Here is a 15,647-nt window from a genome sequence, read left to right on the forward strand (position 1 = left end):
ATCGCCCCTGAGACAGAGGAATTCCAAGAAGCTGGCAAGCCCCCCAAGGAGGAGCATTCTGGACATACCTGAACTTTTGCCTCAGTATCCCCTCAGGCTCTCCCAAACACTATATAACTCACCCCTAGTCTGTAACCGGTGCTCTTCTCCCTGGAGAAGTGCCCGGCAGGGTTCCTTTCTTCCTTTCAATAAAGCCTGTGACTCTGTCCAGGTGCCCCAAACTATGGCCTGCGGGCCACATGTGGCCCCCTGAGGCCATTTATCTAGCCCCCTGCCGCACTTCCGGAAGGAGCACCTCTTTCATGGGTGGTCAGTGAGAGGAGCACTGTATGTGGCGGCCCTCCAACGGTCTGAGGGACGGTGAACTGGCCCCCTGTGTAAAAAGTTTGGGGACCCCTGCTCTGGTCTTTCGGACTCCCATGGATTCCAATATTTGGTGCCGAAACCCGGGACAGGGTACTAACTTTCTGGACGATCCTTCTTTGCCATCCAAACTTACAACCAGGGAAGCAATGGGCAGCGGCAGCTCGTCCTGGGCTTACTCCCTGGTTCTGTTTGGACGTACAGTTGCAGGTTGATTGGTTGGCAGTCTAACCCTGTCCTGAACCCCTGCTGGACCAGAAGATAAGGAGTTTCTCCCTCCCCTTCCCCAGTTGGCCTCCAAGTTTCTCTCCAAAACACCCCTTCCTGGATGGACGGTTTTGACTTTGGACCCCATATCTGCGGGTGGTCTGCCTCTACTCTTCTGGACTTCTACAATAGTCTAGGCACACCTGGCCAGGCCACTCTCCTACGTCCCGGGATCTCAGCCTTGGGGTGACGACCTCCTGTCTGAGACTCTCTTTCTATGGAGATCTTCTCCTCTTGGAACTGTGACTGGAGGCGGGGACGCCCCCTTCTCTCACCAGTCTCCTCTACTGTGGGCTCCTCTCAGTCCAAACCGTCCAGCCAGGCTCCCCTCGGCACACGGGCTCCTCCCAATCTCAGGCCTCAGAGATTACTCCTCTACTCCTTCGGGACTCCTCTACTCCTTCCGGACTCCTCTACTCCTTCGGGACTCCTCTACTCCTTCCGGACTCCTCTACTCCTTCAGGACTCCTCTACTCCTTCAGGACTCCTCTACTCCTTTGGGACTCACCCTGCTCTCTGAGGTTCACAGTTTGGGAGGTTTCTACTCTGAGCAGCCTGCTTCTACGGACTTCCTTGAAAGTCTAGGCGCCTAGCCAGGTTGCTTTCTACTACCATTACAATATCCTAAGAGATCTTGACAAGTTCTGCCACCGGACGGGGAGGGCATCAGAGATTCCTTACGTGCAGGCCTTTCTTCTCCCTTCTCTGCTGTCCTTAATTTCTGTACCTTCTACACGCAGGCCGTTTTTGGCCAAAGAAACCTCACCTAAAACCTCTGCTCCTAATCTTTCCTTCTCCATGGACTCCCAACTCTCTCCTTCTCCTGCCTGACCCCTGAGGGCACCCCTCTCTCGGGACCCCTCTCTGGTCCCTCTACAAATCTTTTCCACTGGAGTCTGTTCCCTCAAGAAAGCCCCCCCTTCTCCACTGTGTTCCTCATCCTCTCCCCCCTCCTTAGAAGCTGTGGCTCTGGCTGCGGTGCCTGTCTCTTCTCCGACCCCTCCTCCCTCCTTACAAACTGTGATTGCCTCTTTCCTCCTCACCCCCTCACCTCTCCTCAGAGCTCTGAATCTTTTTTGACTCCTCTGACCACGTGGCACCACACCAGTACTTCACCCTCCTCCTTCTCCTCCTGCAGATTCTTACCCTCCTTCTTTCCATCCAGCTGCTCACACTGTCCATCCTTCTGCCTTCTCTCTTCCTCCCCTCTATGCTGGCAACTCCCTGCCATCTCGTAAAACTTAAAAAAAAAAACAGAATTGTATATTAAGCTATGTGAGTAAGTAATCTATCTTGTCTCTTTGTTTGTCAGAAAATATCTCTAGTATAATTTGAGTTGAAACAAGTAAAGTGCACTCATTTAAATTCCTTAATTCATAATGTGTATCTGAAGTCTTTGTTTAATGTGTAACTGTGTCTGTTTCTAAGGCCTTAAACCAGTAATTACCCACCTCATAAACCCAGGCTTACTCATCCCCATGGACTCTCCCTGCAATACCCCTATCCTTCCTGTTCGAAACTTTCAGGGGCTTATCGCCTTACGCCTAATCAATGAGGAAGTAATTCCCCTTCATCCAGTAGTCTCTAATCTCTACAGGTCCTAGACCTCAAAAATGCCTTCTTTACCATTCCTCTACACCCTGCCTCTTACTTTCTGTTTGGCTTTACCTGGACACTAATGCAGCCCAGCAATTTATGTGGATTGTCTTACCCCAAGGGATCAAAAACAGCCCACACTTGTTTGGGAAGGCACTAGCTCAGGATTTAGCAGCATGCAATCTCAAAACTAGTCCTCTCTTACAATATATAAATAACCTACTCCACTGCAGCCCCTCCCTGCCTGCTTCAAGGAGACACACTGCCACCCTTCTTAACTTCCTTGCTATGAAGTGATATCGTGTCTTCTCTGCTAAGGCTCAACTTCATTCTCAGTCCGTAGTCTATCTATGCATCACCTTAACCACACCACCTGAAGTCTCACCCTAGATCAAACTCAGACCCTCCACAGTCTCCAACCACCTACCTCCACAGATCAAATCCTTTCTTTCCTCAGTCTAATAGGCTTTTTTAGACACTGGATTCCCAATTTTGCTCTTTTAGTCAAACCCCTCAGTGAGATCTTCTGAGCATGGCTTTTAAGGTCTATAATGGCCAAGGAAGTAACAGAAAAGGCAAATAAGGCCCAAAAGAAGTCAGGAAATACCAGCTTTTGGCTCCAGTGCCCTAAAGGGCTTCATAGGACTCCATCTGGGCCCTAGAGTGGAAAGAAAGGTCATTGAACTGAAGCCGTCAAGGCTTCCCGGCCCCACCGGTTGACACACCTGTGCTGTGGAGAGAGGGACACGAGAAGGTAAGCTGCCCCCTTTCTCCATGGAGGGAGGGTTCAGTCTCTTCTAACCCTGCTCCAGCTACCTGTGACATGACCTTGCCCAGCATGCTGGGAATTGCCACTGAAGGCCCAAGGACATTGTTCACGAGCCTAAGGTATTTCTTCCAAGTAGCAGATAAACTGATCTCATTTCTTGTAAACACAAGGGTCATCTACTATGCCTCGCTTAAATATTTGAGTTTTATTTATCCCTCAAAGATCTCTACTGTGGGTATTGACAGTCTGATTTTGTTACTTTATTTAATATATAGCATCTCCTTTGTTCCTCTTATCTCAATGCCCCATGCCTATTATAGGCTGGGACCTGCTGCTAATTCCAGCTAGAAGCAATGGTCACTAGGACTTAAACTCTAACTGCAAAGTGTAGAAATGTAACCACCCTTTCCCTAAGTACTTGTAGGATTTACAGGTTACTCAGCAAACTGTTCAGAGACTGTCCAAGAGGCACTTCCAGCATTATATCACCCAAGGACTGACTTTCACGTGGACAGGTCCACACACTGTGATCCTGACAATTCCCACTGCTGCTAAAGTAGAAGAACGGCATGCCTTACTCCAACCACAAAACTGAAGCTGGTTGGTCTACGTATGGCAAATGTATAAAAAAACTCACTAAGGACTCTTTTAATCAGACTTTGAGAAAAGGGAAACTAGGGTAAAAAGAAAGTCAACTTAACTATCACTAAAAGTTAAGAATTTTTAAATCAAAAGTTCTGACTAGAAAGGAATTGTATGGTTTTGATAATAGAAGGTATAAGGTATGGAAATACTTTTGAAAGAAAAAGGAAAAAGCAAGTTGTTATGAAGGCCAGTTATTTCTGGATAAGAAAGTTTCTGAAAGTTGAAGGTTTATGTAAGTTGTAGAAGGTTTGTGCAGGTTGTAGGAGGTTTGTACGGAGAAAAAAGAATTTGTACAGTCAGAAAACTGGTCTTCAAAGAATGTTTAATCAGTCACCCTAGCTAACAATCCTCTACTCTCCCCACTTATTGGGACGACTCTTTCCTCCACCCTGACCTGAGCTCAGAAACAGAAACAAAACTGACCCCTTGTCCTTCTATTCTCTATTCACCTTTCAACCTGCCTCACCCAATCAGGGGCTTTCTACTTGTGTGGGACCAACACCTATATGTGTCTCCCTACTAATTGGACAAAAACCTGTGCCCTAATCTATCTCACCCCCAATATCAACCTAATCCCACCCCGTGAGCCTCTTTCAATTCCTAGTACACTACTCGTCAATGTAAGAACCAAACGAGCTTTACGAGTAATCCTCTTCTTATTGCTTTAGAAATCTCTACAAAAGTAGGTCTAGGGGCAGGGGGACTGGCTACTTCCCTGTCTTATTCCTACTCTCTCTCTCTCTCTCTCTCTCTCTCTCTCTCTCTCTCTCAAGCCTAGCGAATTCGTAAACATGGAATCAGTGGTTTCGCACAAACTGGGTGTCTTGACTATAGCCTTTCATTAGTCCACTCACTCTCCTATTTATTTTTCTAACTTTTGGACCCTGCCTCTTACGTTTGTTCACTAATTTCTTACAGAACCGCATGCAGACCTTCGCCAATCAGAAAATTGGAAAAATCTACCTTGACCCTACACACCAACCCTGAAACCTGCTCTTACGAAACAAAAAATATGAAACCCTGTATCAGCAAACCTCCTAAATCCTATCTTTCAACCCCTACAGGTCCCCTAACCCTAAAGCTCTCCCGTATCTCTGAAGAACTAGGAGAATGAATAGCATTCAACTCTTAACGCTTCTCAGTCTTTTTATCCTTCACACAGTAAGTGGGACAAGACCGCTGGGTCTTCTTGACCGAAGAAGAGCCTGCAAATGGACATGAAACATTTCTTTTAACTCAAGCTAACTGCTCTCTCCAGGGCTGCCAGGAAAGAATATCTCTAACTTTACCATGGAAGAACTTTCACCCCCGCTATGCAACCCTCCTTATCTCTGCATTCCTGATCTCCAAATACTTGCCCCCTTCTTTATCAAGTTCCTATAGGCTCGGATGAGAGAAATCTCTAGGATACCTACAATCAAATGCTCCTACACTCCTATTCCCCAGTACCCCAAGGAGAACTTCACGAGGGAAATATCAAATAGGTAGGGATGACAGCAGGAAGAAGCCGCCCCTCAGCCCGAGAAGTTCCCTCCTGAGTGTTCTCCAAACCCCCTTCCTTTTAAAACACACATACTCAATCCTTCTAAAAACTTACACCAACAGGTTCCCTGTCTCTAAAAATCTCCACATGTCCTCCCATTCGAGAGGAACCAGACTAGCACGTCTCATGAGGCTCATTCTGGAGACCATGTATCACCATGTCACTCTGTCCACTCGGCACTCGCAGCAAGCAACTAACAATTATTACCTCGCAAGGTTTTTTTTTCCTTCTTCACTCAGGTTTTCGAGGACATCACCTGGTTCAGACCTCACAGCATGGAAATTGACGACCTCCTTAACTGGATGGGGAACTTGGCTTGGCAAGGTTCTTTTCTTGAGTTCTCTCCAGAAGAAGCAATAATTTTCCAATTTTTTCTCCTCTTTCTCTTCATCACCCCTCACCATATATTATAAAATTAATAACTGCCTTTCTTTTATATGTAACCACAGAGTTGAGAAATGATAGATATGTGTATTCCAAACTGCCCTCTTGATGTTCTGCTTATCTGTCAGACCTCACCCTTACTGGAATATCGCCCCTGAGACAGAGGAATTCCAAGAAGCTGGCAAGCCCCCTAAGGAGGGGCATTCGGACATACCAGAACTTTTGCCTCATTATCCCCTCAGGCTCTCCCAAACACTATATAACTCGCCCCTAGTCTGTAACCGGTGCTCTTCTCCCCAGAGAAGTGCCCGGCAGGGTTCCTTTCTTCCTTTCAATAAAGCCTGTGACTCTGGTCTTTGGGACTCCCACGGATCCCAACAATAGGTAGACCTTGAGCTGAAGCACGTTTTTTGTGATATTTTGAAAATCGGTTTTCTCTTTGTGTGGGTTTCTTGGCACTCTGGCTTTTGTGTAACAAATGCAGGTGTGTGTATTTGTGTATATGTGCACACCTGTTTATAGTGTTTTAAAAAATTCAACTGAATAAACTTAGAGGTCAAATTGGCTTTCTTCAAAAATTCATGAATTGGCAACATTCCTCCTTGGAGGTGGGAAGAAGAGGAGCCACAGGAAAGGAAGGGCTCTCAAAGGCAGAGAGGCCGAGGCAAGGAAGTTCTTTAGCAAGGAGTGCAGTGTTTCGGGCAAGGTCACCTTCCCCTGGTGGCCTGCAGGGGCTGTCGGCAGATGAGCTCACCACTGCTGACCAGGAGATTCTATTCGGACTGGTTATGACTAGAGTCCTGCGAGAGGCTGGAGCTGCAGTTAGCTTCGATTTTGAGCCTCGTTTTCGGTTTGTTGACATTGTTGTCTTAATGCAAGTGACTCCATTTTGGGACCTTTTTTTTAAAACAACATTTAGTGTTCTGGCACAAAGAATTGTTAGAGTCACCTGATAAGTTAGGTATTTCCCCCTAAAATGAATGACTAAAGAACATCATTCTTTACAATGTAGAATCATTGTATATACGCAAAAGAAGGAATAAAATGTATCATGGAATAGTATAATTGTTTAAATTGTGTTAGACCCAGCAAGTTAATACCTACTATAAAATTGATTTAACCCAGCATAGAATAATCTCAAATTGATTAATTTTCTATATTTTTTTCTTATATGTCATCGACATTTTAACATTTGATATCAGACTTAGAAGCATAAAAGAAAATTTCAAAATTCTACGTAAAAAGTCTTTGTGAAGATTGACTTTTGGGATAAAATAAATAAAATGATAGGTTTTAAAATAAAGTTGATCAGAATCGAGTTTTTTTGTCTCAAAATCAGTGAAACAAATTTAAAAGTTATTCCTCTACCATCTCCAGTGGTCGTTACTGATTTGCTCTGAATAGCTGGCTGGTTCCGATTGCACGAAACGTCCACCAGAGGGCACTAGAGACACTTGAGGAGAAAAGGGTTTGGTAGTTACGGGTGCCTGGACTTGTCAGCCCTCGTCAACTATTTTTTTTTTTCAAGAAAAGAATTTGGTTCTTGTTTATGAAATTCCTTTTGCTGTGAAATAAATTCTTTATCTTGACAGCTGAGTATTTCTACAGATACTATAAATGATGAGTAACAAATCTCTCCAGAATTCTTGGTTCTCACTATGCATGCTTGGCCAGCTAGACATCTTAGGTGTGACTATTTGGTGAAGTTATCCTTTAGAAGCTAAAAGGTGCATGTTTCCTTTACACCAGAAGTGCTGAGAATTCTTCACACAGTAACACCTGAATGATTTAAAATGAAGTAGAGGAACTAGTCATTTGTTTAATGAGATTGAAAAACTACCTCATAATTTTTCTGTTGTGTATATTTTATTTTAAAATAGCAACTGACTCACTACATGGTTTTAATGTTTGCAGTTCCAGCATAAGATATTATTTTCAAAGTATTATTAGTTATCTGTGATGACCACATACATCTTGTGTTATGTGCTTGGAGTAGGGCATGAAAGAAAATTTGGTCCTTTCCTGTTTGATAAATTTCTATGTGAGCATTTTACAAACCCAATCTGTAGCAAAGTACCGAATGATAACAGCTTTTCTTTTCTTTTTCCTCAGGTACCTTCATTCAAATAACATAGTTGTGGTTCCTGAAGGTAAGTGCACGTTCAATTTTTAGTTAGAAAACACTATACTTTAAGCTTTCCTTTTATAATGGTAGAACAGATACTCTCTTTAAAACCTATTTTGCTTGGTGTATTAGTGAATTTTAATTATAAAGTATCTTTAATTTATTTGTTTCAAAGTATTCCCTTCCTAATTAGTACATCCAGTTAAGAATTATAATTAAATAAAAAGTCCAAAATGGTTACAATGATTGGATAAATTATTATTAGATATATTGTGGTTGGATAAATAATAAAAATGATAAGTTCTGAATTCAGTAAATTCAGTTAAGAATTTTGATTAGATTGAAAATGACTATATATTGTTTCATGAATTATTATTCAAGCAATATTTTACATTGTTTTAAAAAATTTTTTATTTGTGCTCCTTAAGTTATTACATTTTATAGTGAGGTAGAAGTATTATCACTTCATAAAATTTAGTCTTATATATACTTTTATTATTTTATGAGCCATTGAGAGGGTGAGACTAAGTGTTAAACTGTTTTAACTTGCAGTACTTGCATTAAAGGTGTGATGTAACACTTGAGTCAAATTGACTTAGCCTTTACCCTTCTTTTCTCTTTGAAGCCATTGGGTCCCTGGTAAAACTCCAGTGTCTGGATCTTAGTGACAATGCCTTAGAAATTGTTTGCCCGGAAATCGGTCGTCTGAGAGCGTTACGTCATCTCCGATTAGCTAATAACCAGCTGCAGTCCCTCCCTGCAGGTAATCGTGGGCCTATAGCACACAGCAGTCTCTTGTCTCTATAAACCCGTGTCTCGCCACGTCTCACTGAGTGTCTAGGCAGTGGGCTCTGGGTGTATTTGATGGTCCGTTTGTCTGAATATGAAACTGAGACATGAGAGGTGTGATGGAGTCTTTTCCCGGATGCAGACGGAAGAGGCGGCATTTACGTTTGTGAGTTACCGTGACTACTGTTGTGCGCTGGTCTTCCGGTCACTGCTCTGGTGAAATACTTGTACCGAAGATACTTCAGTTCTGAATCTCACGTCCGAGAATTGAGAGGAACTTTGCACAATGCAGTCAATCATGTGGATCTCCAGAAGGCAGCCATACAGGGTGTCTTTCTTCCTCTAGTGAGACAATGGACCTACATTAGCTTTGGTTTAGTAAGAAACCATCCTAGAGTTCAGTGGCACAGTGTAGTCTGGTCCTAGGACTGTCAGTGTTGCCCACTGGACATTCTGTAAGCCTGCGATGGACCCATACTCAGTACCAAACTGCTGCTCTCTTCTAGGGTACAGGTAACCTCTTGGCCTTGCTCAGGAGAGACATCCTGAGACCCACCTCTGTGAAGTCACACATTTGCAGATTCTATTGTCATACATCGTTTCCCATATTTTAAAAAATGTACAGTATGACTTAAACAATTTTTTAAAACTTTCAGGTTTTGCATGAAAGTTACTCTGCATTCAAGAATGAGCAGAGAGCCTGACCAGACAGTGGCGCAGTGGATAGAGTGTCGGACTGGGACACAGAGGACCCAGGTTCAAGACCCTGAGGTCACCAGTTTGAGCATGGATTTATCTGGTTCGAGCAAAGCTCACCAGCTTGAGCCCAGGGTCGCTGGCTTGAGCAAGGGGTCACTCCATCTGCTGTAGCTCCACGGTCAAGGCACATATGAGAAAGCAATCAATGAACAACTAACATGCTGCAACGAAAAATTGATGCTTCTCATCTCTCTCCCTTCCTGTCTGTCCCTATCTATTTCTTTCTCTGAGTCTCTGTCAAAAAAAAAAAAAGAATGAGCAGAGAAAAATGCAGATGTCACATTGGCTGGGATTATTTTATTTAATAACTCTTTCAGGAACACCAGCCAAAACGCTAGTATGTCCAAGTAAAATGCGTGTGACTCAACCAGAATTACAACTTGCTCCCTGGTGTGGAACTCTGTGGTCCCAGGGGAATGTCAAAAAACGATTCAAGTTAAATCCATGAATGAAAGGGTCTATAATACTTCTTTCTAATTTAAAAATACTTTCTCCAAAGTTTTTTTTTTTTTTAATATTTTAAAGAGAGGAGAGAGAAAGGGGGCAAGTAATGGGAAGAATCAACTTGTAGTAGTTGCTTCTTGCATGTGCCTTGACCGGGCAAGCTCGGGGTTTCAAAACGGCGACCTCAGCGTGCCAGGTCCATGCTTCGTCCACTGCACCACCACAGGTCAGGCTCCAAAGTTTTTCTCGAACAGAAATTTCTTGATGAACACATAATAACTGATTAATTTTTAGACTTTATGTGGTGGCCTTCATGTGGAGATTCGATATTATTTACTGAAATGGTACTAGTAAAGCAGTCACTCTGTTTAAAAAATAACTTTTAACCTCATCTGATGTATTTCTTTTTCCACTTAGAAATAAGAGAAGAATTTACAGTATACAGTGTAGGAGTGTGGTCCTTCCCTTGGAATTATTGTGTGTAATTAGGCTCATTCTAGCTTTGTGAGGTTTCTATATTCAGGAAATTTATTCTCTTTTGGAGATTACCAAGAAAATATCATTCAAATAATACTTTTAGTTTTCATAATTTCATATATGAATCTTATAAAGCTATATTGTAGAATCAGAATGCATCTGTATAATACTGTCTTTGTAAGTCCTTTTTAAAAAAATTTTAAATTTATTTTTTTATTAAGTGAGAGGTGGGGAGGCAGAGACAGACTCCCACATGTGCCCCAACCAGGATCCACCAGGCAAGCCCCCTACCAGGTGCTGCTTTGCCCATCTGGGGCCCCTGCTTTGTTGCTCGGCAATCAAGCTATTTTAGCACCTGAGGTGAGGCCATGGAGCTATCCTCTGTGCCTGGGGCCAACTTTCCTCAAACTATTCGAGCCACAGCTACAGAAGGAGAAGATGGGGAGGGAAGGGGTGGAGAAGCAGATGGGCGCTTCTCCTATGTGCCCTGACCAGGAATCGAACCCGGGACATCCATACACTGGGCCAACACTCTATCACTGAGCGAACCAGCCAGGGCCTCTTTGTAAGCCCTTTCTATGTATGTTTAACTGCCAGCTGAGAGTGTGATTCTTTGTTAAACCATTGTTCTTTGTATTCTATTGTTCTCTTTTCCTGGAACGTAAGGCAGGCACTCTGCGGCAGCCTGTGGTCATTTCCTCCCATTATGCTCCGGAGGTTAAGGATGCGCGGCTGGCACCCTTGGTGGCTTCCTCCTTGCTTGCAAAGGCACCGGTCTCCTGACTGCTCTCACATAACTTTTATTTCTATCTCATCTGTTACTTTAGAGTCGAGACATTTACTCCTGGTTTTATCTCCTTAGCTATTTTCTACTGTCAGTGTTTGGTTTGGTTTTTCTTGTTTCGAGTCAAATTACAGGCAGTAACATTTTGAACAGGAGCTTTGAGTGAGCCGTGTGTTGTTCTCCTCGCTAGGCTGTCACAGCAGCAGTGGACTAGGTCTTGTTACGTATTCGTTCACTGTATACATCTCTTTATGAGGTGATTTCAGTGTCGTCATTTGAATGGGTGAAGGGCCAGGTCTACTTCCTCAAATGTGTGGTCATGTTTGGGACAGTGTATTTTTTTTTTTTTTTTTTTTGTATTTTTCTGAAGCTGGAAACGGGGAGAGACAGTCAGACAGACTCCCACATGCGCCCGACCGGGATCCACCCGGCACGCCCACCAGGGGCGACGCTCTGCCCACCAGAGGGCGATGCTCTGCCCCTCCGGGGCGTCGCTCTGTTGCGACCAGAACCACTCTAGCGCCTGGGGCAGAGGCCAAGGAGCCATCCCCAGCGCCCGGGCCATCTTTGCTCCAATGGAGCCTTGGCTGCGGGAGGGGAAGAGAGAGACAGAGAGGAAGGAGAGGGGGAGGGGTGGAGAAGCAGATGGGCACTTCTCCTGTGTGCCCTGGCTGGGAATTGAACCCGGGACTTCCGCACGCCAGGCCGGCGCTCTACCACTGAGCCAACCAGCCAGGGCCCATAATCAGTCTTTAAAAAAATTTTTTTTTATTCAGTGAGAGGAGGGGAGGCAGAGAAACAGACTCCCACATGCGCCCGACCGGGATTTACCCAGCATGCCCACTAGGGGCAATGCTCTGCTCATATGGGGTGTTGCTCTGTTGCTCAGCAACCGAGCTCTTCTTAATGCCTGAAGCGGTGACTGTGGAGCCATCCCCAGCGCCCGGGCCAACTTTGCTCCAATGGAGCCTTGGCTGCGGGAGGGGAAGAGAGAGATAAAGAGATAGGACCTGACCTGTGGTGGCGCAGTGGGTAAAGCGTCGACCTGGAAATGCTGAGGTCGCCGGTTCAAAACCCTGGGCTTGCCTGGTCAAGGCACATATGGGAGTTGATGCTTCCAGCTCCTCCCCCCTTCTCTCTCTCTCTCTCTCTCTCTCCCTCTCCCTCTCCCTCTCCTCTCTAAAAAAATGAATAAATAAATTTTAAAAAAAATTTAAAGAGGAAGGAGAGGAGGAGGGATGGAGAAGCAGATGGGCGCTTTTCCTGTGTGCCCTGGCCGGGAATCAAACCCGGGACTTCCACACGCCAGGCCAACACTCTACCCCTGAGCCAAACGGCCAGGGCCATTCTTTAAAATTTGAACATTTTAGAGCACATTTGAAAGTTTGAAACATTTGCAGTTTTTAGTGGCTACAGAGAGTTTTAAAATTAAGATCTTAGATGGGGTAGCAGCAGTTTTAAAGAGCCCGCAGTTGTGTGCACTGTGACGTTTGTCGTATGTTCACACTGCTGTGAAGAAGGTCAGTGTTTCCCTCAGTGTCGCAAACACGTCCACGGCTCGTGTGGTTGGTTCTGTTGGGCTGTTTGCCAATATCCATTCTCTGGGACTGTTCCTTCGCCTCGTTCCGTTGGGGTGAAGAACAGTGCCTTCTGCCCACCGGGTGGCGTTGCTTTCTCCGCACAGTTGGTTGGCCCTGGCGCAGGTGCCTTGCCTGAGCAGGGTCTTTTTCTTTATTTTTGGTGGTGGGGGGGGGGGGGATTTTAGAAGAGACTGTTGGCGGAAGAGAAAAGAGAACAGGAGGCAGGAAGAGAAAACCCGTCTCTCTGTCTCGCTGCGACACCGCTCAGTCCCTTGTTGTCCCGGGAGGCGCTGAGCGTGGCCATGCAGAGTGGAGAACAGAAGGGGGGGATGAACAGACCACAGAGGGAAGACAGAGGCCGACACAGTCTAGGTTTTCCTTACTGTCCCAAGCCCCGGGCTCGGTCTCAGGCCCCTGGGCTTTGTGCGTGAGGTAGCTCTTGTTGGCTTCTCTGGGTTGCCAGCAGCCGGGCTCTGCATTACCATAGCTGCCTCGAAGGCTGAACTCAGCCTCTGTGGGGTGCAGGGTTAGTTCTGTACTGAACTCTCCTTTTTACTTAACTCTCATGCTGTGAAATGGCAGAAGTTCTCACGAGTAGTAGGAGGTCCGGAGTAGCAATAGCGTGATCATTATTATGTCTGAGTGGTTCTGCTGTCACTTGTCCTGGTTTTTTTTTGTTGTTTGTCTTTGTTTTTTATTTTAGAGGGAGAGACAGAGAGAGGAACAGACAGGCGGGAAGGGAGAGAGATGAGAAGCATCAATTCTTCATTGCAGCACCTTAGTTATTCATTGATTGCTTTCTCATATGTGCCTTGACGGGGGGGGGGGGGGGGGGTTACAGCAGAGTGAGTGACCCCTTGCTCAAGACGGCAACCTTTGGGCTCAAGCCAGCAACCATAGGGTCATGTTTATGATCCTACACTCCAGCCAGCAACTCCGCTCTCAAGCCAGATGAGCCCGCACTCAAGCCAGTGACCTCAGGCTTTCGAACCTGGGTCCTCTGCATCCCAGTGTGATACTCTATCCACTGTGCCACTGCCTGGTTGAGCTGTTTTTCCTCCTATGATATACTTTGCACCCTTTTGTTAGATGTCTTTTTTTTCCCTGAGTGCAGCAGGGAGCACGGTGTGACAGGTGACGGAACACAGGAATGAGGACAGGCCATGAGGAGCGTGTTACTCGGTCGCTGGGGGGGTAACATTCCTCCTCTGCCCTCCTAGGGTCTGGCTGCACCTGAAATTGACAGCTGACAAATGAAACGGAGAAAAGTATACACATTTTATTTGGTGATTTTTACGTGCACAGAGCCTGCCCACTGTGAGAACGTGGAGGCCGGGGCATGGGCAGGGCCATCCACTGCGGGAAAGAGGGTAGGAAGATGAAGGTCCTCCTGACGAGGCCCACTGTCCAGGTTTCCCTCGGCCGGGCTACAGCCCTGGTGGGGGGAATGCGTGGGACTTTCATCTCCCGCTTTCAGGGTCTGCCCTTCCTCCGTGCCTTTCACTCCGAGTCCTCTGCGCACCAGAGGGGCACATTGTGGGCCGCATGCTCTGACATCCTGCACCAGCCCCCGCAGCGGGCAGCCGGGCGCAGTCTGGCATAACACGCGAGCCTCCTGGGCATCCCACTCGAGTGCTGAGAGAGGGAAGCATCTGAACATCAACTTCCAGAACCTATCGGCTGAGAGTCGCTCGGGTGGGAGGTGGGTGTTAATTCCCCGGCTCTCCTGCGGGCCCGTGTGTGTGCACGCTCTGGTCAGAGCAGCTGTTTTCCGACGCCCGACGTTTCACGTGGCCTCTGACCCCGGGGTAGAGGTATGGCCATCGCACTGGTCAGCAAACGCTGAGGTGGTGGGTCTGAATGGTATGGAGCTCCAGCCAGCAGCACACACCACACGGAGGAAGGCGCTCCGCACCTGGTTCCTCTCCTTCCTGACCCGGTCCGCCGGCTCCAGCGTGAGCGAGAGGCTAATTGAATAACACGGGTCAGACATGGTTCCAGGATGAGTTAATATCATCACTTCCTAAAAATATCTTCTCGATAAAATCATCGAAGTCATGGTCTGTGGTCTAAGAACTTTGAAACTAGTAAGACTGGTTTCTCCTTTTTGGTTTCTTTTAAATGTATTGGGGGGTGACATGGGTTGATAACATTTTGTAAGGAAAGGCTTTTTAACCAAACAAAAATGAGAACTTACCACCACAAGCCCTGCTTTATAAGTAACATTGCAAGGAGCTCTTCTTCCTGAAACAAAAAGATTAAAGGGTACAAAACTGAATAAGAAGGCAGACAGATGATGGAAGCAGGAAATTGCAACTCTATTTCAGAATGGGTTATTAAATATTTAATTATATCATAAAGGCTAAAAGAGAGAAAGCATTTTAAGAAACACTATCGCCTGATCAGTGGTGGCGCAGTGGGTAGAGTGCCAACCTGAGTGAACACTGGGGTCCCAGATTCTAAACTCCAGGGTCACTGGCTTGAGGGTGGGATCATCAACATGATCCAAGGTTGCTGGCTCGAGCAAGAGGTCACTGGCTCGGCTTGAGCCCGCCTTCCCCAGTCAAGGCACATAGGAGAAAGCAATCAATGAATAGCTAAAATGATTCAACTACGAGTTGATGCTTCTCATCTCTTCCCCTTCCCCCTGCCCCCCAGCTTAAAAAGAGAAATGAAAAAGACTATAGCTTCTGCAATTTGGAAACAAACACACAGCATAAATAAGGATAAGTTGTGGCAGGAACATGCAGTGAGGAGGCCTGAACTTGCACAGGTGGATGGAGATAAGATGTAATCAGAAGAAAAAGGTCCATTGTACGTGGACTGGTCTCTCTTTAACCCTTGTCTGTACAGGGTCCTCGTCTGGTGTCTGTCAGGGTGGAAACCGTTGGGAATCTCTTCTCTTGTAAAGTGACTGGTCACTTTTTGAGTCGATTTAGGTTTTTTATATATAATGTCTTTTTCAGTGGCTACATCAAAAATGTTCTCTTTACTGTTGGTGTTACTTATCAATTTGTTTATGATTTGCCACAATGCAAGATTTAAAAAATATCTTACTTGTTTTTTTAAATGCCCAGAATGGGAAGTTTTCTGTCATTATTTCTTTATATTTTTTTCTGTTC

The 15,647-nt window shown here is 45.6% G+C and overlaps 1 protein-coding gene across 2 annotated transcripts in view; it reads left to right on the top strand.

Annotated features, from left to right (window-relative positions):
- The window catches only part of LRRC28 (leucine rich repeat containing 28), a 74,847-nt gene that overhangs the window by 10,952 nt on the left and 48,248 nt on the right, over positions 1–15,647 (top strand). For both annotated transcript variants that reach the window (XM_066354879.1, XM_066354880.1), the window contains exons 4-5: positions 7,680–7,717; positions 8,318–8,455. In XM_066354879.1, the coding sequence (XP_066210976.1) occupies positions 7,680–7,717; positions 8,318–8,455 (176 nt within the window). The remainder of the gene's footprint in view (positions 1–7,679; positions 7,718–8,317; positions 8,456–15,647) is intronic.

This window comes from Saccopteryx leptura, chromosome 13, assembly GCF_036850995.1.
Source record: "Saccopteryx leptura isolate mSacLep1 chromosome 13, mSacLep1_pri_phased_curated, whole genome shotgun sequence".
Lineage (NCBI taxonomy): Eukaryota > Metazoa > Chordata > Mammalia > Chiroptera > Emballonuridae > Saccopteryx > Saccopteryx leptura.